Below are 21,763 nucleotides of genomic sequence, written 5' to 3'. Positions count from 1 at the left end.
TGAAACCAATATTATTATTGCTGCTATGATCTTACTTTTTGCACTTAAAGAACTTGATATTTGTTTTTATATCGCTATACCCATTTCAAGTGCAATCGAGGTTAGAAAGAGTATGCTGTTCCAACGTCAATTTTATCCTTTATTTATTTTTTATTTTTCTGTTTAGGGAAGTTACACTGTTCATGGACGGGAAACGACCTTTACCACTACTCTTTAACAACGAGGGGTCTGAACCACGATCCCTCAACCACTACTGCATTGACAACTACCTAGTCTAAACAACGACCTATCTAAAGAACGACCTGCATGAAGAGATTGGTTGTTTCTTTTGTTATAGTAAGTTAAATCAGTCTGATTTATTTTTTTCATAGAGTGTAACATTGTGTAAAAATAATTAACAGTTTTACATTTTCTCCGTTTATTTTTGCAATATTACTAATTAATGTATGTTGTTTAAATTTACCTTCTGGGACCAGTAGATGGCACTCTTGGATTGTTCATGACATATATAGTGGCAAGTGTATCACAAGTATGAGTTTTTGGGTGGTAGGGTATTTTTAGGGTTATTGTGTGTGGGTTTTTGGGTGGCAAGGGTATTTTTTACATTTTGAGTGGGAATGGATTTTTGGGTGGCACGGGTAATTTTAGGGTGGAAATTAGTTTTTGGATGACAAGTGTATTCTTAGGGAAGGGTGGGTATGGGGTTTTAGGTGGAAATGGTAATTTGAGTGTTTATGCTAGGTATGGTTTTTGGGTGGCAAGGATAATTTTAGGATTTCGGGTGGGTGTGGGTTTTTGGGATTGCATGGTATTTTTAGGGTGGGTATGGGTTTTGGGGTGAAAAGAGAATTTCTAGGGTTTAGGGTGGGTTTGGGTGTTTGGGTGGCGAGGGTAATTTTAGGGTTTTGTATGGGTGTTTGGGTGGCAACAGTAATTTTACGGAGGGTATGTGTTTTTGGAAAGCAAATGTTTTTTTAGGGTTAAAGGTGGACATGGGTTTTTGGGTGACGAGGGTAAAGGGTGGATGTGGATTTCTTGGGAATTTTTAAGGTATGGGGTGAGTATAGGTTTTTTGGGTGGAAAGGAAATTTATAACATTAACAGTGAGTATAGGGGTGTGTGTGTGTATGTATATATACATACATACATATATATGTGTGTGTTGACTTCGTCAGCAGCGGCCGCTCCCCCCGCTCCCCCAGCTCCCTGCCTCCAGCCAGTGGTATCATAGCGCTATCTGTGCAATTATTCATCTACTTGAACTGCGCTCGCATTGCATTGTTTGTTTCACTCGGAGAGCTGCGCTCGCACTGCATTGCTGATGATAGTTTGAATTGTGCTTGCACTGCATTGTGATTATCAATTAGAGAGCATGATTTCCTGCTCAGCCCACGTCGTGACAATTAAAGGGTGCTGCTGCATACTGTAGCGCCTGGCCTTATCTACGCCTGCGCCTCTGCCCACCCCAACATCGTCCTCGTTTGTTTTGCTGCCATCTTGTTTGTTTGTGCCTTCCAGCCCGCCCCTCCACCCAGAACCCGCCTCCCAGCTGACCCTCCCTCACCCCTCCCCTTCCACTACCCACATATGACAGATGCTTTTGCGCGCAGCGTTAACGCGCAGCGGTTGCGCCCCATGCGCGCCGAAGGTGCGCCAAAGGTAAGCCCGTCTACGCCCGTCCGCGCCTGGCCCGCGCCCAGCGCCAGACCCCCTGGCCCCCGCCGTACCCAGTCCACCAGACTCACTTATTATACCGCAACTCTCCTCACCCTCAACCCCCAACGCACACCACAATGCTGTGAGGCCACCCCAGGACGCACCCACGGCCCATTCGCCTGCCTCTCCTGCAAGTTCAACTGCCTCAGAAACCTAACCAAACCCAATTCCTCCACACACATCTCCGAACCCAATCGCCTGAACTGCATCCTACTGAACACCCGCTCGGTCCACAGACATGCAACAGAACTCTGGGACCTAATCGACACAGCGTCACCTGACATCGCCTTCCTCACTGAAACATGGATGAACGCATCTTCTGCTCCCGACATCGCCATAGCCATACCGGACGCTTACAAGATTATACGAAAAGACCGCACCAATCAAACTGGAGGAGGCATCGCCATTATCCACAGAAATACCATCAAAATCACAACAAGCTCCGAGTACAATCTTGCAAACGCCGAACATCTCCACTTCCAAATCCACACCGACCCCAGGACCACCCTCAGAGGCACCCTCATCTACAGACCGCCAGGTACCCGCACTCAATTCTGCGATGACATCACGGACTTCGTCAGCCAACATGCCCTCGCCTCCGAGAACTACATTCTTCTAGGAGACCTCAACTACCACCTTGAAAACACACTTGACAGCAACACCACCACCCTTCTGGACAACCTGGCCAATCTCGGACTCAAACAACTTGTTGACACCCCCACTCACACAGCCGGACACACACTCGACCCTATCTTCACCTCCAGCAAGCACATCTCCTTCGATCGAACCACAGTTCTCCATTGGACGGACCACAGCTGTGTTCACTTCAGCTACAAATCTACCCTGAACTACAACCGCCCACAACCCATTCCTCGGAGAAACTGGAACAAAGTCACCTCCGACCAACTCCTCTCATCACTCAACCAAAATCCTCCCACCCTCTCATTGGACCCAAACCAAGCGGCCACCGATCTCAAGCAATGGATCACCCACAGTGCTGACGAATTAGCACCCCTGAAAAAGCACCAGACCAAACCAGCCAGCAAAAAGACGTCCTGGTTCAATGATGATCTTAAAAAATCCAAGAAACTATGCCGCACCCTGGAGAAAACATGGAGAAAAAACCAAACCACCGACAACATGGCTACCCTCAAGGCAGCCACCCGCAACCATCACCAACTGATTCGATCCGCCAAGAAATCAGCATTCAAGGATCGTCTCGACAACAACACCCACAACAGCAAGGAACTGTTCAACATCGTCAAAGAATTCACCAACCCCACCGCAGCTTCTAACGACATCACCCCATCGCAAGACCTCTGCGACGCGTTATCCTCCTTCTTCTACAACAAAATCGCCGACATCCACAACAGTTTCGAGAACACTCCCAACGATCTACCCTCCCCACTTCCCTCAGATCCCACTCCGCCAACCAACTACCTTAGCGCCTGGGACACAATCACCACTGAAGACACCATCCGCCTAATGAACTCAATCCATTCTGGCTCGCCAACCGACCCCTGCCCCCACCACATCTTCAACAAAGCTAACTCCATCATCGCACCCCATCTTCGTGATGTCATCAACTGCTCGTTCAACTCTGCCACCTTTCCAGAAAGATGGAAACACGCCGAACTCAGCGCCCTCTTGAAGAAACCCACAGCAGACCCCTCTGAACTTAAAAACTACCGACCCATATCCCTCCTCCCTTTCCCCGCCAAAGTCATTGAGAAAGCCGTCAACAGCCAGCTCGCCGCCTTCCTTGAATCCAACCACTCCCTCGATCCTTCTCAATCTGGGTTTCGAGCCAAACACAGCACCGAAACCGCCCTCATTGCAGCGACAGACGACATCCGAACACTACTGGACAACGGAGAAACTGCGGCCCTCATTCTACTCGACCTCTCCGCCGCTTTCGACACGGTCTGCCTCAGCACCCTTATACAACGCTTCAGCAACATCGGCATACAAGGGAAAGCCCTGGACTGGATCATCTCGTTCCTCGCCAGGAGAACTCAACGAGTCCGACTTCCCCCTTTTAACTCAGAAGCCACAGAAGTCATCTGTGGAGTACCACAAGGGTCTTCACTCAGTCCCACCCTCTTCAACGTCTACATGAGCCCACTCGCATCCATCGCGCGCCAACACAACCTCAACATCATCTCCTACGCCGACGACACCCAATTAATCCTCTCCCTCACCAAAGACCCGAACAACGCCAAAACAAATCTTCACGAAGGCATGAAAGAAGTAGCCGAATGGATGAAACAGAGCCGCCTAAAACTCAACTCAGACAAAACTGAAGTGCTCATCCTAGGATCCTCACCCTCGGCCTGGGACGACTCTTGGTGGCCTTCCGCTCTAGGCTCAGCACCCACACCCACTGACCACGCATGTAACCTGGGCTTCATCCTAGACTCCTCTCTCTCAATGTCCAGACAAGTTAACGCAGTCTCATCCTCCTGCTTCAACGTACTTCGCATCCTCAAAAAGATCTTCCGCTGGATCCCCCTCGAAACAAGAAAGACTGTGACCCACGCACTGGTCACGAGTCGACTGGATTACGGTAACACACTATACGCGGGAATCACAGCAAAATTACAGAAAAAACTCCAACGCATCCAAAACTCATCAGCAAGACTCATATTGGACATCCCTCGCCGAGAACACATTACCGGACACCTAAAGAACCTACACTGGCTTCCCGTCAACAAAAGAATTACGTTCCGTTTTCTCACCCACGCACACAAGGCCCTCTACAACCTAGGACCCGAATGCCTCAACTCGCGACTAACCTTCTACAAACCCACCCGCCAACTAAGATCGTCCAATCAAGCCCTCGCGACAGTCCCGCGCATCCGAAAACCCACCATGGGTGGCAGATCTTTCTCCTTCCTGGCTGCCAAGACCTGGAACTCACTCCCCTCTCACCTCCGCCTTACTCAAAACCACTTCTCCTTCAGAAAAGAACTTAAAACCTGGCTATTCGACAAATAATGAACCCCCTCCCCAAGCGCCTTGAGACCCTCTGGGTGAGTAGTGCGCTTTATAAATGCTAGAACTTGAACTTGAACTGTGTTCGTATGTATAGTGTTAATACTGATCAATATTAAATTTACAACGCATATGTCTTTAGCATGCATGCCTTTACCACGAAATGTAAGATTTTTACAGGTACATACAAAACCATCACACATACACACTATATATATATACACATATACATGTACACATACATTTGGGTTTATACTTACCTGGAAAATAGATACATTAATGGGGTTAAGGCAATCCTGGTAAAGGCATAGTAGTTGTAAAAAATAGTAGTTGTTCAAACTTTAGTGGTTTAGACTAAGTAGTGGTTGAGGAGTCGTTGTTTAGACTGTAGTGGTTCATGTGGTAGTTGTTCCATCATACAACCTTCATGGACAGCGCACTTTAGATCTTGTACCCTTTGAAGCCCATGTGATTCGATGCTATGAGTCCATTGTTTATATCTGGAGTTATGTCCTAATCTATGCATTTTAAATTGCAAAGGGTAGTTTTATTGATTATGCACTGTGCACCTTAGTTTTTGTACCATGCACTTTAGATCTTGTACCATGGTATGCTGTTATAAGTCGATTGTCTAACCTATGCATTTTAAACTATATTTTGTGAAGCTCCGGCGTTACTCCTAATATGTAAAGCTGCAATGTGTTTATTGTTTACATTAAGTGAACTTATGTAACGTATAATGAATAATGGAAATGTGCTATTGTATGTCCATTTAATATGTATGCTGATTTTTAAACAATTTTAAACTGTAATGTGTTATATACTGTGCTTTTATGGTTGTCTGTCCCAAGCGAATAAAGCTGAAGTTGAAGTTGACTAGTGAACAAAGGTCCTTGTAACTGTTGTATGCTATAGTGAATGAATGGCTTGGATAATTTCTTGTGTTGTTATGAGAGGTGTTTCAGTGTTGGGTGCTGTATCAGGCATGCTTTGTGTGTGTACTTGCATCAAGGGAAAATGTTAAGTTTCTGTAGCTTGAAGCAAAGGCTGACTTTGTCATACTTTTCTTACTCAAAATGATACAAATATATCCAAAGTGGGTGAAATACACTCATCTTCTCAACAGTGGCACACATGTAATTTCAAATATCTAGGTAACGGTACTAACTAAACACACAAGGTTACCAGTGTACAGAACAAACAAAGCTAAATGTGGTACATGCACAGTATCAGATGTTGTCATGGGACACTATACCTCTCCTTAAGAACCATGTATGTGCAAGCGATCTCCATATACTACAGTAATGTATGCCCCCAAAATGTACACTTGATACCAAAACCAGGAGCCATGTTTGTGAAAGTGGTACGCCCCAACCATGCACACTTGATGCCTTACACCAGGAGCCATGTTTGTGCAAGTTATCTCTGTTCCCTGCAATGCGCCCTGCCAATTCACACTTAACACCTCACACCAGGAACTTGGTGTGAAGTGGTGGAGTTTTTTTGCCAAGCAGAGTGTGGCGTGACAAAAACTCCATGAACTCCTCCAGTTTAGTGGAGTCCACTGGCCAGCCCTAATATTTTGATATGATTTGTGACACCAAGAACTTTGTTAATGAGTAAGTACTTTTTAAAATAGCTATTTTGAAGAAAGCAGGTAATATTCCCCTATCTAGAAAACACATGCTGCATGTGGTACTTACAGTGACTTAACAGACTAATCTTTTGTAGTTAAGATAAGTATGGGGCAAGGTCCAAGGCAGCACCAACAGGTTACCCCAGGAGGCTCTGGAGCATCTGGGTTTAAGAGGTGCTTTTCTGCATTGGGTGCCCCGTTGGTTTCAATGAGAAGCATACTGGGACAAAGGGGCATATTATCAAGGGGGTTTATCTCCGCTTTTTTGGCTTTAAAAGCCAAGAAAGCGGAGATAAAATTATCTCCCTATTACCAAGCTGTCGCTAACACCAGTTAGTGACAGCTAATAGGAGATAGCGACCATCTTGGGCCCCGCTTTGCATGTCAGTGATATTTATCACTAATGACATGCAAAGTGGGCGTGCCAAGATGTTAGCGACTGGAAACAGTCGCTAACATCGCTATCTCCTATTACCAACTTTTGGAGATATTCGCGCTAAGCGCGAATATCTCCAAAAGCTAACACCTGCCCTGAGCAGTTCTTCACCATGTTATCAAATGGGAGGTGGATAACATGGCTAAGAGCATTTGCTCGATAATGCATGAATATCGCTGACTTTTCAGCGATATTCATGCATTGCGGCCGTTTTTTATCGCATTTGCGATAAACCTTGCTAATAGCAAGGTTTATCTGCGATAAAAATCGCCGATGTCCGGCGATAATTTTTGTCTCTAAACAAGTTAGAGACAAAAATTATCGCTAGTTGTTGGTAATATGCCCCAAAGTCTTTGTGATTAAGGACTGGGGGGCTCATCCAGCTGAACCACAAGGCAGGCTCAGATTTTGAGATGCTCAAGAACTTAGGAATATCATCGGTCCACCTCTCATGCTGTGGGGTTTGTCTGCAGGGGTGCTTTTAGGCGCTGGGTGAATACTGTGGAAGAAACTTGAGGTTGAGGGGACATGCACATAGAGGCTGCAGACGGAAACTGGAAGCAGAGTCTGGGCAAACTCAAGATTCCGTTCAGCTCTGGAAGGTCTAGAGGCCTCGTTGGCACGATTGGCCCACTTTCAGTTGGGTTGGGGCAGGGGTGCAGGGATTCTTTTCAGTGTTGGGTTTTCTACAGTCCGGAAACATAGTGGGTTTTTTTGGGTGCTTGCAGCATACAGGGAAGTAGCTCTGCTACTCCATTGAAGATGCTGGTTGCTCCTTGAAATGCTGACAGTCCTCGCAGGCTTTTGGAGACAGAGCAGCAGTAGGACTAGTTGTATTTTGTGCAAATATAGGGGACACCAGGCAGGCCAACAGGGTTGGTGCCAAGTCAGATACTGCTCCTCAGTTCTTGCTTTTCATGGCACTTCATTGTTCCTCTTCTTCTTAGGTCAACAGAATCTGCTTTCCTGGTGTCAGACACTCCCCTAAATACTAGATTTATGTGTGTTAAGGAGAGTGTCCGTTAGTAGTCAATGGGGTACATCCACTATATAACCACTTTCTCTGGGCAGTGGACATCACCCTGCCCTAGAGTTTTTAATTCTGCCATCACTAAGATGGTGACATTTTATTGAGGGGTGCCCCTCAGGCAGCTCACCATAGGGGTGTGACAGCCTGGTATTGGGCCACACCTTCCTGTATTTCCAATTTCCCAATTGTCCTGGTGCCAAATGCACACAGGGTAGGTACTTGGCATGTCCCTTGTCTGGGGAGTGCTTGATCACATATCTAACAGCAGCAGCCACATTTCTCACTATTTTTAAATTAACATGAGGTTACTGGCATATTGATCTTATGCCTGGCGCAAAAGAAAAATCAACATTGTTGATACCAGATGGACATTACCTATTTACAGTTATGCCATTTGGACTGAAGAATGCCCCAGCCACCATTCAAACGCTGGCAAACGAAGTCCTTGCTGGGATAGACTCTTAAAGTACAGCAAATTGTGATGATTTTGCTGTCTATAGCTCTACTTTACAGAATAACCAGATCTTCGAGGCTCTGCAGAGTGCTGACCTCACTATCAAGGCAAGCAAGTGCCAGATTGGAAGGGCTCTATTGTATACTTAGGCCACCTTTTAAGTGGAGGCTAAGTCCAATACTTACAACACTAGGGCCAGACAATTGTTAACAGGGTAGCTCTAACCATCAGACTCAAGTCAAGTAGTCTATATTTAATATTCAGAGGACAGATCATAAAAGATACACAAAATAATAAGAGGAGAAAAAGACAAACTGAGATATGGTCAACACATATTAAAAAATAGCAGCCGCTATTTAAATAAAATTTAAACACAGATGTCTTCATGACTAAAATAGCAAGGCAAGAAAGCTAAATTTGCAGCAAATAAAGTGACAGTGCATCAGTACTAAATAAAGTTATAGCAGCAAGGAGGCAGATAGATCAAATCTAGCAGGGTAGCTCTAACCATCCAGACTCAAGTTAGATCATTCCTTTACGTCGCTGGATTTTACAGGAGGTTTGTGAAGGGGTTTGTGTTTGAGGGCCCACAGCAGGGCCCTCTTTGGTGCACTGGCTCTGATTGGAGACTGAGTGGGTGCCCCCTGTTGATCTCTGCCCTTTGTGGAAGGACATTTGATGTGCCTGTCACGGGGTGCAGTAATGAACCTACCTTTTCTCAATAAAAGCTTGCATTCGAAGGAAGCATGCGACCGAACAGTGTTCCATTGCATTGTACTGCACCGGTGGGGACTGCTTACAGGGTTTTGGTTAGTCCCAGGACAGAGTCATTGTAGGGCGGAATCAATTCCGCCTGACTTTGAAATCAGCCCCTATGTGTGAATCCCCCAGAGTTGGACGCCTCCCCCAATGCAGTTAAGTTTAGAGCAGGGGTGGTAGGAAATCCACAGAGTTACATAAAAGCTGTGCTGATTCTGTGGAGTTCTGCCAATGGGCAGAAGTACGCTCATCACACTGCTCATGCTGTAATTTAGCACCAGGAGTTTTTTCTGCACTGACAAATCAGCATGAAAAGCAGTATGCGGTAAATCAGGAGGTGCAGCTACTCAAATTGATTTTACTGCCACTCGAGTACTCATGATTGCCTAACACCGCCCCTGTTACGAAAATCTTAATGCATGTCCTCCTAGTGACCATAAATCGAGCTAAGGGACACCAAATCTCTCTTGTGCTTGCCAACATATCGTTCTTGAGCTGGACATGAGAAAAAACTCCACCATGCAGCCATTGACAGAATTTAGCCAGAACTCTGAATTACGAGAGTAATACTGAGTCGCCAAAATTTCACCACCGGCAGAACTGAATATTTTCCCAACGCCTACTTTAGAGTGGGTATAGTACATTTTAAAACTAAAATAAGTCAAAGACTTTCCCTTGTGTGGTTTGGTTTGGAATGGAAATAGTAATTATGATCTCTGTCTGACTCTAACAGTTTCCAAAACGTGCTTTACATTTAAGTGGGAATAGTAAGTCTGATTCCTGAAATCCTGAAGTTCATTTTCCCAATACACTTACATTTGGAATCTGATTAGTCCAAAAGTTCCACCACGATGCAAAACTTTATCTAATAAGGCTAAGGACCAGATGTATCAAAAAAGCACTTTGTGATTCTCAAATATCGATTTTTACAAAATCGATATTTGGTAATCGCAAATGCAAATAAATTGCCAACAAATAGTGCATGTGAAGGTATAGCATCTGAGGCAACATCAAGGGATGCCAGTGTTCACACTGATCGTTCCAGTGTTGTGCGTGCCTGTAAAAAGTAGATAATGATGTGACCAAGGCATGCCAATGGGTGACGTAACCTGTTGCATGTGATGCTCAGTGCAGAATGTTGTGCATGTTTATTTTAAATCCTATGTTGTCCTACAAATGTACACACATGTAATATGATGATGGGTGTGTGCATACGATTTACCTGAGCTTAAGGTGAATAAAACATAGTAGCAAATAAGTCATGAAGTGCATTGTCTTATCATTACTCAGTTGAAAAAAGTTCAGTGTAATTTTGGCACATCTATGTCTGCCATCTGGTGCCCTTGCACCGTCTGCTGCTCTGCGAGGTTGACAAAGTTCATCCTCTTCATTAGACTCAGAATTCGTCAGGTCCAATGGTATGCCACTGGTTGTCGCAAAGTTGTGCAACATGTCAAAATTGGTCACAATTGTTAAACATATCTCCGGCCTTTACTGCAGCCCACCTCCATTTTTGTGTAGGCAGTGGAACGTACTCTTCAGTAGGCCAAAGGTCCGCTCATTAACATTGCATGTCGACGTATGTGCAGCATTCTATTTCCTTTCACTTTGAGTTGCAAGATTCAGGTATGAGGAGTATGAAGGAACACACAGCATATGAGCTGTCACCTACGGGGTAAAAGGCAATTGATTAGTCACTATACTGTTTCACCATATTCAGAGTGTCTACCAGACTGTGTTACAGGCATTTACCTAGCAGGTATCCTTCGCCAGAATTTATCTCAAGGAGATGTGTGTATATACCTCTGTGTCCAAATATGAAAGAATTGTGTGTGTACTGCCGGGGAATTTTACCACTATGTCAGTTATTATGTGTGAGGCATTACATGTGACCTGGATGTTCATTGAAGTAAATTATTTCCTATTCCTGAAGAAGTGCTCATTACCTGTGGGGGAAAAATGGCCACATGTGTACCAACAAAACACCCAACTACATAGGGGAATTGGGCTATCTGGTAGAAATCTAATTTGGTCTGCTGCAATTCCTGTGGTGTAGCAGGACATCTAATGTAATGATGTATCTTCTAGACCATTGTGTCCAAGAAGGCATAGAAAAAGCTCAAAAGCACACTTTCATAGACCCCATCTACTGCTACTATCACCCCCTGATAGCTCCCTGAAGCTAGAAGCTGCAGTGAACATAGGACCACACATGTGTGGAAATGACATTGGTCCTGCGAGTGTGATGCTGCAGTAGTGTATGAAGGTCAACAATCAGGTCTATGATTGTAGCAGAGTCTAATCTATTTTTGTGATGGAGTTCTTCTTCAGTCTGCTGAAACAGGGCTAGGTGCACTCTAAAAATGTGTTCTTGTCTCCTCCTCCTTCTCTGTGCTGCTGCAAGAATGCTCATCCTCCTCACAAATGTACAGCGCTGCAATTGAGAAACATTCTAAGGCCCTCTGCGCCTGTTTAAATAGTTTGCATTGGTTAACACCTGATTGGAATCGGTGGTAATAAGGACCTGCAAAATTGCTAATTTTGGATCATTTGCAATTTGCGAATGGTTCGTACATTGGTCTGTGATTGCAAATTTGCGAATTGGCAATTGAGATTCACAAAATAAGGATTCACATTTTATGCGGTTATCAATTTTGTAAATGTGAACCCTTTCATACATTGGGAAAAGCCATTTTTCATTTGAAAACGGAAGATTTTCGCGATACGCATCGTTTGTGAATGCAGAATAGTTTCAACTGGCCCTAGGTATCTAATGGGAATAGTGGGAAAAGTGAATGAGATATGCATACACTGTTGGAATCTGTGTGTAGTTTTGTTTTGCCCATTACACAGGTACAGTAATTCATAGTATAATTTGTTTGTTTGTTTACTGTAACTTTTGTAATGTAGAATTGTTTTATTTTACTAAATTATAATATTCTTAACATCGCTTTCAATATGTGCAATTGTTTACTTTGCAATATTTTACTAATTACAACAGTATTTTGTGGAATAGTTTTTATTTCAAAGAGTAAAACATTTTACACAATAATTACAATTATATACAATATATAGTGGTAGTGCACGTACATATTTATTTTTCCGCAAATACTATTTTAACAGGTGCAGTATTATTTAGCATATACTATTTTGAAATGTACATACATGTTTAAAAAATATGATTTTATTTACATTGTTCAAACATCATAAATATCAAAAAGCACTGAAAATATAGATTTTATATTTTTATCAGTCATATAAATGTATACATTTCAGACATTTTGAAAATGTTTCACCATGTTGTTTATTCTTTTTTAAAAATGGATAAACAAAATTAAAAAATTTTTCATTTATCTTTGGGAATCAAAGTTTGTTTATTTTAATGTTTTACCCATAATTTCTTTACTTTTTTTGATTTTGTAGTCGTGTTTTGGGCTATTCTGACAAATTGCAGTCACTTTTTCACATTGCTGATCTCTAGTTTGGTCAAGATTATTTGATACCTATTTTTATGATAAGAGGAGGTTTTTCAAATTTGTTAGGCTAGCCTTTGTATATGAATTCAGTCCATTGTTTTTAAATGTAGTGTGTGATGGTCTATTAGATTGTGATAGGCTTTATTCTGAGGTGTACTGTTTGTTTTGCATTTTCTATGAGTGTTGTGTATGTTTATAATTGGTTTTAATGCATTGCACCGTGATTTGTTTTCTAATAGGATTTGTCAGAGTACTTTGTAAATGTAAATGTAAATTGATACTTGTATAGCGCACTACTCACCCGCAAGGGTCTCAAGGCACTTGTACGAATACCGCTGTGGAACCCATCCTGGCTTTCCCTGTGAGGTGTCCACTCCTGGGCACCCACAAGGTGGAGGCCAGGCATCCTTAGCGTTGTGGGGGCCGTTCTGGAGATTAAGCAAGCTATTGCCCAGAGTTGCAGAGTGGGACTCCATGATTGGAATAGGCACCGAGGCGAGAATGATCAGGTCCGTGGAATTTTGAGCCCAAGATCCGCCGAGGCGGGGAATTGAACCCTGGTCCCGGGCTAGAACTCTGAATCAGGGTCTGCCGCTCTAACCATTGAGCAACACTTCTCCATATGTACATATGTTTTTTCTTGACACTTCTTTAATTTACGAATTTCTTTTTTTAAGAACAAACTTTATTGATATTTTCTTTGTCCGCACGATAATCTCAAACAATGATGCAAATATACATAGTATGAAATATTACTGACCATCCTGAGCTACTTCATACAATTTATATAAAAAAGAGAACCAACTGCAATAAAAGAATCAAAACAAAATAAAACATAATAAAATAAAATGGTGGCATTGTAGAGAATTGAAGTATTATCTCTGTTACATGACCATGTTACAAACAACAAGTTGACTAATCTAGTCGCTTCTGACATATGGTGGCGATATGTAGACAACCGTTTTAACTGTGGGGCAGAACCTCTAACACTGGGGATGTGGGCGGTGATGGCGGTATTAAGACAATTCCTCTAAACCTGCCCAGCTTTGCCATATATGTACATAAATCCAACCCAAGGCAGAAATCCGATCCACGTTTCCATGCTGTCTGTGCGGGTGGGGTGGATGCTTTCCATAGTAGGGCTGAGACCTGCTTGGCTTATTTTAGGATTTATTTTTAACCTGGATGTGTTTTAAAAAGAGAGTAATCATTTTTTTTAACCAAAACTACGTTTTACTATTTCTATTTGTTTCTGTTTTTTTGGGATTTGAATAGATTCACTGAATAACTGGAGTCAAATTAGATGTTCTATTATTTTCTTGCCTATTTTTTTCATTATTTGGGGGTCTTTATATTACAATATAGTATGGATTGTATTTTATTGGATAATCTGTCAATGATCAGGATTTCAGCTAGGAAATCATGTTATATAATGTTCATGTATTTATGATATTGGGTGGGCAATGTAATTTTTTGGGTGTTATGTTTGGATATATTTAAAAAAAAAAAAAATTCATTAACAAAAAGGAATAATTAACCATACACATTATATGGAAGTGAAATCACTATAATATGTAGGAAAAAGATATCAGAATTCAAATATGTAGCATTTTCTGTCCATTCCTCACATAAAGTTTATTTATCACAGATGTCAGCTTCAGTGATATGTGTATCAAAAGGGTACAAAGGCCCCCTAGCCCAACTCTTTATGACTCTCTTATCAGCCTCATTTTCTTCCTGCGATGCGTCCAGACCCCTTTCACCACTGACTTTGATTGCAGAATCAAAGAGCCCTGCTGAAATGCACTGAAGAGCTGGCTCTACCTTGCTCTAGTGTGTGTTTGCATGAGTATGTGTGTGTGTCTTCCCAAGCACTATGAAATACTGCATTACTCACATCTCTCTTGAGGGTGCTTCTCTACATCCACATGTTCCCCCAGAAGGTGCCAGGGTTCCTAACAGGAAGAGCACAGGCCCTCATGCACTGTACCTCTCACAGGCACCTCTGCATTCTTAGCACTGTATGCATTCATGCATTGAGCCCTCCATGTGCTATTCTACTCATGGGCACATGCACATACCCGTGAGATGAACACAAACCTGGATGTTCTGCCTTTATGTACTATAGCTCTCACAAGTTCACAAATCTAACCATAAGCACACAAGTATTTGAAAGTTATGCAGAGGTGTGTGGTACTGCCCACACACCTCTGCCCTAAATGCTGCCCTAAATGCTGGTCATCCCTTCTTCTTCTTCATTGTTTGGGATCTGAGGGACGGGAAATGTTTCACCACCTTCCAGAAATTCCTACCTCTGAATCAGAGGATTTGAATGAATAGGATAAATACAGTAAGAAGTTGCATAAGCATTTTTTACATGGAGTGAGCACAACTTCGGAGAGGTATAACTTTTCAAGGAGGTTGCAAAAGGACAGGGAATCCATTGAGTATTATGTCACAGAACTTAGACGCCTTGCTTCTTCTTGCTAGTATGCTGATCTTGTAGTTGAAAGCATACAAGATCAATTCATGTTGGGATGTAGTATGCAAAAAGTAAGGGAGGAACTATGGTTGAAAGATGAGCTGACTCTTGATGAAGTTTTATTAGTTTCTGAAACAATGTAACAATCCTTGTTGTGTTTTGAAGAAATAAAAAAGGTTAAAGAACAGAGTGTGCTTGTAATAAATGAGAGGCTAAAAAAAAGGCAAGTTTAGAAAGGAGGAACAGAATAAGAACTCTGTGCGCAAATGTTATAGATGTGATAAAATAGGCCATCTTGCAAATGAAAAATCATGCCCAGCATTAAAATCAACATGTGGAAAATGCAAAAAAGGGGCATTTTGCTATTGTATGTTAGGAAAAGGATGTCATACCTAAAGTTAGAGAGGTGGTGGTTGAGGAAGGTGAGAATGGCTCATCTGATTTTGAATGTGGACAGATTGTTTTGTAGGTAGATGGAAAAGATGGTGGAAACAAACCCAGCCCATTTTACACTAATGTTGTTGAGGGATAGCTTACCAAAGTGTAGTTTAATTCTTGGGCACAAATCACAATATTCTCCAGGATTGTTTTTCAAGACAACTTGGAAAGGAATGAGAACCTGTTTAAACCATATATCACACTCTGTGCATGTGGAGGGTGAACTGATACAGCTGCAAGGATACTTTGTAGGGTTATTTGAATATGAAGAGTGATTTGTTTCTGAAAAAGTTTATATATTAGTAAAAATGGGTACAGTATCATAAGTTGGATACATCAAGTTGACCTTGGCATTATGTTAGACCGTAACCGGGTTCCTCCTATTTTTTCAAAGGAAAGAGTGGAGGACGATTCTGTGCTTAATGGAGATGTGGTAGTGTCTTAAAAGGAATTCCCAAGCATATTCAGGAAAGAACTAGGTTGTTTGAAAGATTTTCAACATGAAACATGCTTTGTGTTTGGTGCGCAACCAATTTGTTGCAAGGTGAGAATTGTGCCCATAGCTGTTAGGGAGGGGATGCAAGAGGAGATTAAGAATTTGGAGAAAGGAAGAATATTAGAGGACGTGGAAGGCACTGAGTGGCTTGCACCAGTAGTTGCTGCTAGAAGGGCCTATGGTAGCTTGCGTCTTTGTGTAGATTTGAGACACTTAAATAAGAATATCATTGTGGACAAATATCCACTTCCAAACATAACACTGATTTGAGCTTTTATTGTTATTGATGAGGCAAAGGTGTTCAGCCCCTTTGACCTGACTTCAGCATATCATCAAATTGAGCTGAAGGAATCACTGAGAGATTATACAGCTTCTCTTTGGAAATTTTAGATATGTAAGACTGCCATTCAATGTATTTACCGCTGCTAGTTTTTCAGCGTGCAATGGAAAAGTCTTGAAAGGTGTTGTCGGGGTGAGTATAAAATGCTGGTGTTTGATAAGGACATTGACAAACATAATGCTTGTCTTCAACAGGTTTTTGGAAAAACTTAGTAGATGCAATCTTACTATAAAACATATAAATGTAAGTTTGGTACCACATTAATTGGTTATCTAGGACACACAATTAATGGAGAATGGTATAACATCCATAGCCGACTTGGTTGATACTATTTAACGTATTTAACGTATGAACTCTCCATCCACATGTGAAGAGTTAATGACATTTTTAGGTATGCTTGAATACTATAATACGTTTTTCAAAAACGTTGCAGAATTGAATTTTGAGATGAGACATTTATTTAAAAAGGGTGTAGAGTTTACATGAGAAAAAGTGTGTGAAAGGGAGTTTATCAGATTAAAGGAAAAACTTAGGGGTCGATTAGGATCGCGGACGGACTTGAGTCCGTCCGCAACCCCTGAGGAGGAGGGAACGTCCGCATGGGCTGCGGCGTTCCCTCCGATCAAATTAGGATGTGACCGCCAGGGTGGCGGTCACATCCTCTATCTCTAACATTGCGGCGGGTGCAGCTTCAAGCTGCACCCGCCGCAATGTAAAAAATCCATGCACAGCATTTGCGTGCACAAAGCGGCAGGCACCGCGCGGTGCCTGCTGCATTGTGCACGCAAATGCAGGGGGGTACCATAGGTACCCCCCATGTGCACCCCCCACCCCACCTTCACCCAGGGGGCCCGCAACGGGCCCCCGAAGTGAAGGTCCGTATGCTTTTCCACGGCGGTAAAGCCGCCGCGGAAAAGCATATATTTTCAGACATCCTAATATGCCTGGCGGTGTCTGATAGACACCACCAGACATGTTAGTGCTTTTCCGCCGCGGTCGCCTTCCGACCGCGGCGGAAAAGCGGCGGACAGATTATCAGACCCACCAGCCATCCTAATTTGGCGGTGGGTCTTTGGAGTCTCCGCCGCGGTTTTTCCGCATCCTCCAGGCCGGCGGACACTTCCGCCGGCCCGGAGGATGCGGAAAAACCGCCATCCTAATCGGCCCCTATGTTCTGCCACCAAGTAGAAAACATTTGGTCCAAAATGTAGGTCCATAATCACAATGGATGCAAGCCTAAGGGGGTTAGGTGCGGTTTTACAACAGGGAGGCCAGAATGGTTCGAACACCACCATGTTTATGTCACATGGTTTGTGAGATGCTGAAACCAGGTACTCAGTAATTGAACATGAGGCTCTTGCTCTGTTTGGACAGTAAATAAATTGGAGAAATGTATGTGGAGGACACAATTTGAGGTCAAGATTGATTGTAAGCCACTGTGGGAAAATCCTATTAAAAAAGGGGTGGATTTGGTATCAGGACGGATAACTAGATGGGTAATTGGCCTACAGGAATATAATTTGGAAATGAAATATATTGCAGGAGTGGAAAAGAGGATGCTGAGGAGCATGATTATGACCTGATTGAGGATGAAACAGAATGGGTTAGTGTTTTGGTGAGTGAAGAATGAGTTAAATGCCAGTAGGTATCTTCTATTCCTGGGAACACGTTTAATTCCTCCTACCAACCTCGATAAAGAGGTAATATCCTTGGCTCATTAGTCTCATCAGGGAATTTCCAAAACAAAGGCAGGTTGTGTACCTCTTATTAGTGGCCAGGAATGGAAATACAAGTTGGAAGGATTGCTCATTATTGGATACCATGTGCTCTTAGTGAAAAAATGAAGAAGTCAAGAGTACAACCCATGGAGTTCGGAGAACATCCTTCAGGACAATGGAAAAAAATTGCTTTGCACATTTTAGTTCCTGTACATGGGAGAGGCCAGCAGATTTACGTAATTGTGGAAATTGGTATGTATTCTAGATGACATGAAGTGTGTTTTTCAATAGGTATAGAAACTAAACATGTCACTGACTTTCTAAAAAACCTTATGTCAAGAGAGCCGTACTTTCGCCACACATTATGGTGACATTTTTTCCTCTATTCAGGATCTACATATCCGTGACCCCTTAAAGTAGAATCCTTTCCATGCCGAGACCTACCACTCCGTTTCATATTACGGCATAGTTCTCTCGTTACTCAGTTTATATGTATCCAACTATTGGACATCAAAACAGCATATTTTACAGTTTCGATCTATATCCTTTTTTCCTGGTTTTACAGTACGTTAAGACGGTGACCTGATGAAGGTGACCTCGCCGAAACGCGCGGAGTCTATACTACCACTCTGCCACCATCATTTGTGTCTATGTTTTAGTCTGTACTGTGTATTTGTATCATATAATTAGAAATACTGTCCAAGATTGAGTAACAATATTTTCGATATCAGCTTATATAAACTATAATCTCTTTTTTATACAAAAATAACAATAAATTAAAATATGATTGAAATCATGAGTTTTTGAAGTAAGTTATGTTCAGGCCATAGCACTTTTTTGAAATTTATGTTTGGGTTCTCTCAGATTGGCACAGCCTTATTGACTTAGCTATAGACCTTTTCCTACCATATTCTTTCCCTATGTATAGCTAGTCTAGTCATTATATAGGGGTGCCCTGCTTTCCAATTAGATTAACACTTCATAGCACAAAGGTGAAACCCCCCCTTTGAGCTATTTTGAGAGAGACAGCCTAGTAGAAAATGTGGAGTAGAAGAAAATTGGAGTGCCAAGGAATCTGGGAAATTGCACAATAGGAAGGTAAATTATGATAACAGAAAGGCGGTAAAGAAAATGGTAGTGGCAATGGCCGATATGGTCATAATCAAGTAGCCACAGAAAGGTAGTGATATCCCTAAGTTCTCAAAGCCCATATAGGAGTCATTAAGATCTTCAACAATACTGTAAAAAACAGAAGATCTGTGGATATGGAATCTTGGCATTGCAGTTTTTTGTCGTGATGCACATACCCAATCTAGGAAGGAAGAGGTGGGTGTGCATGATTCTGAGTCAAGGGCTAATACAACTAGGCCTTATAGAACTGTAGGAAAATCAGCTTATTTGAAAGATTATGTATACCGATACCTATTCTTTTCTGGTATGTGGTTGCCAGGAAAGCTATTTATGTTTGTAATGCTTATGTCATTTCTCTTGCTCTATCTATGTGTAGCTGGTGCTGAGTGTTGATGTATTGGCCAGATGCACTCTTCCTCAGTTTTTCAATTTATTTTGTGTTATTGTTATAAAGGAGGAAGGTGTATGGTAACTGGGCAACGGTGCAAATGACAACACAGGAATGTTATTCATGTCACTAGAGGTGCTGGAATGTTGAGGGTGGAGTATTGGTAGTTGCCCAGGAAAGAAGCAGTTGGCAAATGGATGGGATCTAATTCTGAGAATAAATACATCTTTAAGAAGAACATATGCATCTTCTTGTGAAGTTATTATAGGATGTTACTTCAATATGTTTAACAGCAATCTTAAAAATCTTTAAAGACAATGATAATCTCACCTGTCACATTCTAAGTCATGACATGAATATTTGTGTCTTTAGATATTTTTTCAACAATATTTTGTCAAAGCACCAGTGGACTAGTGTAGCCACTGCATTTTACCATTGTTGTTTATGAACAATCTTTTTTAAGAATTATTTGTGTTTATTGTTTACTCTGCAGCATACATTTTGAACAAAATTAGTGCTGTTGCGAGACATGTTGACATGTGTAGGACCTGCATATTGTAGAAGAGGGAATCTTGGTCAATGAAGCATACCTATTTCCATTCCTACTTTGTCAGAATACCCAGCCGTGCATCTGTTGTAATATTAAGAGTGCTGCTTTGTTTCTATCCAACTCTTTTTTGCTACTTTGTGTAAGTGCTTCAGGGTTGCAAGGTTTAATTTATGAAAAAATACTGCAGACGTCTCATCAATAGCTCAAGTTTAGTAGGAAAGAAATATTCAAAAGATTGTTTGCAAAAACAAATATTCTCCCAAAAGTGCTTTCATATCTTTGCAACCTTTGTGAAATGCATGCAAAACATTTCCTGAGAAATGTAAATGCTACCCACCCAACCAGTTAGAAAGCATAAATGGACCAGCCGACATTTACACATTCTAATGATAGTAAGGTAAAAGCTTTTAGTATGGTCCTTGATGCCATAGCAGGTAAACATGGCATAATCACTTTGATATAAAAGCAAGTTGGAGAACTAAGAGTATAACATTTTATAAAAATATAATTTTTGTGAAAGTTACATTTATGTTGTTGTTTGTTTTTCAGATTGTCGACAAGTCCTACTGCACAACTGGGTAAATGAGAGCAGAAAATATGAGCTCAGGAGGAGGGTTCCTGATTGTGGGGTTTTCAGATTTTCCCCAGCTGCAAGTTCCCCTATTTCTTGCATTTCTACTGATTTACCTTTTAACTATGGTTGGAAATCTAGTCATTATAGCAACCATTTTCTCTAGCTCGCGATTGCGCACCCCTATGTACTTCTTCCTCACACATTTGTCTTTCCTTGAAATGAGTGCCATTACAGTCATTTTCCCACAGATGCTGGCACACTTCTTTCTAGAGGAAAATCACATTTCGCTGACTGAGTGCATTCTGCATTTATATATATTTTTAATCATGACTATAGCAGAAATTGTTCTCCTCACCGTGATGGCGTATGATCGGTACATGGCCATCTGCAATCCATTCCGCTACTTGACCATCATGAATAAGACTGTGTGCAACTGGTTGGCTGCTGTTAGTTGGGCTTCTGGCCTGTTAATCCCACTGCCACATATCACAATGGTGTCTGGACTTGACTTTTGTGAGTCCCACACGATCAACCACTTCTTCTGTGATATTACAGCACTAATGAAACTTTCTTGCAGCAGCACTTATACAATAGAGCTTCTTAGTTATATTTTAGGTACTATTATAACAGTGATGTGCTTTCTTTCAATCATCATTTCTTATATCTTTATCACAGTGTCCATCCTGAATATCAAATCTAAAGGTGGGAGACAGAAGGCCTTCTCTACTTGTGGCTCACACCTCACTGTGGTTATTTTATTCTATTCCTCCCTCTGTTCTGCTTATATGCGTCCTACATCAGCATATACGATGAAAGAGAGCAAACTATTGTCTTTGTCATATACTGCTGTTACCCCAATGTGCAATCCCATTATATACACTCTAAAAAACACAGAGTTCAAAAATGCACTTAGGAATAGAAAGACAAGAACATAAATATGAGGAACCAAAACTGTAATAGAAATGTTGTGATTGTGTGTATCTTTCTTGTACTCCACCAGGACGACATAGTACATCCTTCCACTAACCCGGAGCAACAAAGGGCAGCCTGTCACATCTTTAAATGAGGCCTCATGTTTTGAAGCTAACATATACTTACAAAAAGATGACATATATAGATGTATATCAAACAACAAAAAAAACAAG

The 21,763-nt window shown here is 41.9% G+C and overlaps 1 protein-coding gene across 1 annotated transcript; it reads left to right on the top strand.

Annotated features, from left to right (window-relative positions):
* The first annotated feature begins 20,626 nt into the window (after positions 1-20,626).
* On the top strand, positions 20,627-21,553 carry LOC144769850 (olfactory receptor 8D2-like). The gene has a single exon (XM_078654036.1). The coding sequence runs from the start codon at positions 20,627-20,629 to the stop codon at positions 21,551-21,553; it is 927 nt and encodes a 308-aa protein (XP_078510162.1).
* The last annotated feature ends 210 nt before the right edge of the window (positions 21,554-21,763 follow it).

Source organism: Lissotriton helveticus, chromosome 7 (genome assembly GCF_964261635.1).
Source record: "Lissotriton helveticus chromosome 7, aLisHel1.1, whole genome shotgun sequence".
Taxonomy (NCBI): domain Eukaryota; kingdom Metazoa; phylum Chordata; class Amphibia; order Caudata; family Salamandridae; genus Lissotriton; species Lissotriton helveticus.
The sequence above is the reverse complement of the archived record's forward strand: the minus strand, read 5'-3'. Positions and strand labels throughout refer to the sequence as shown.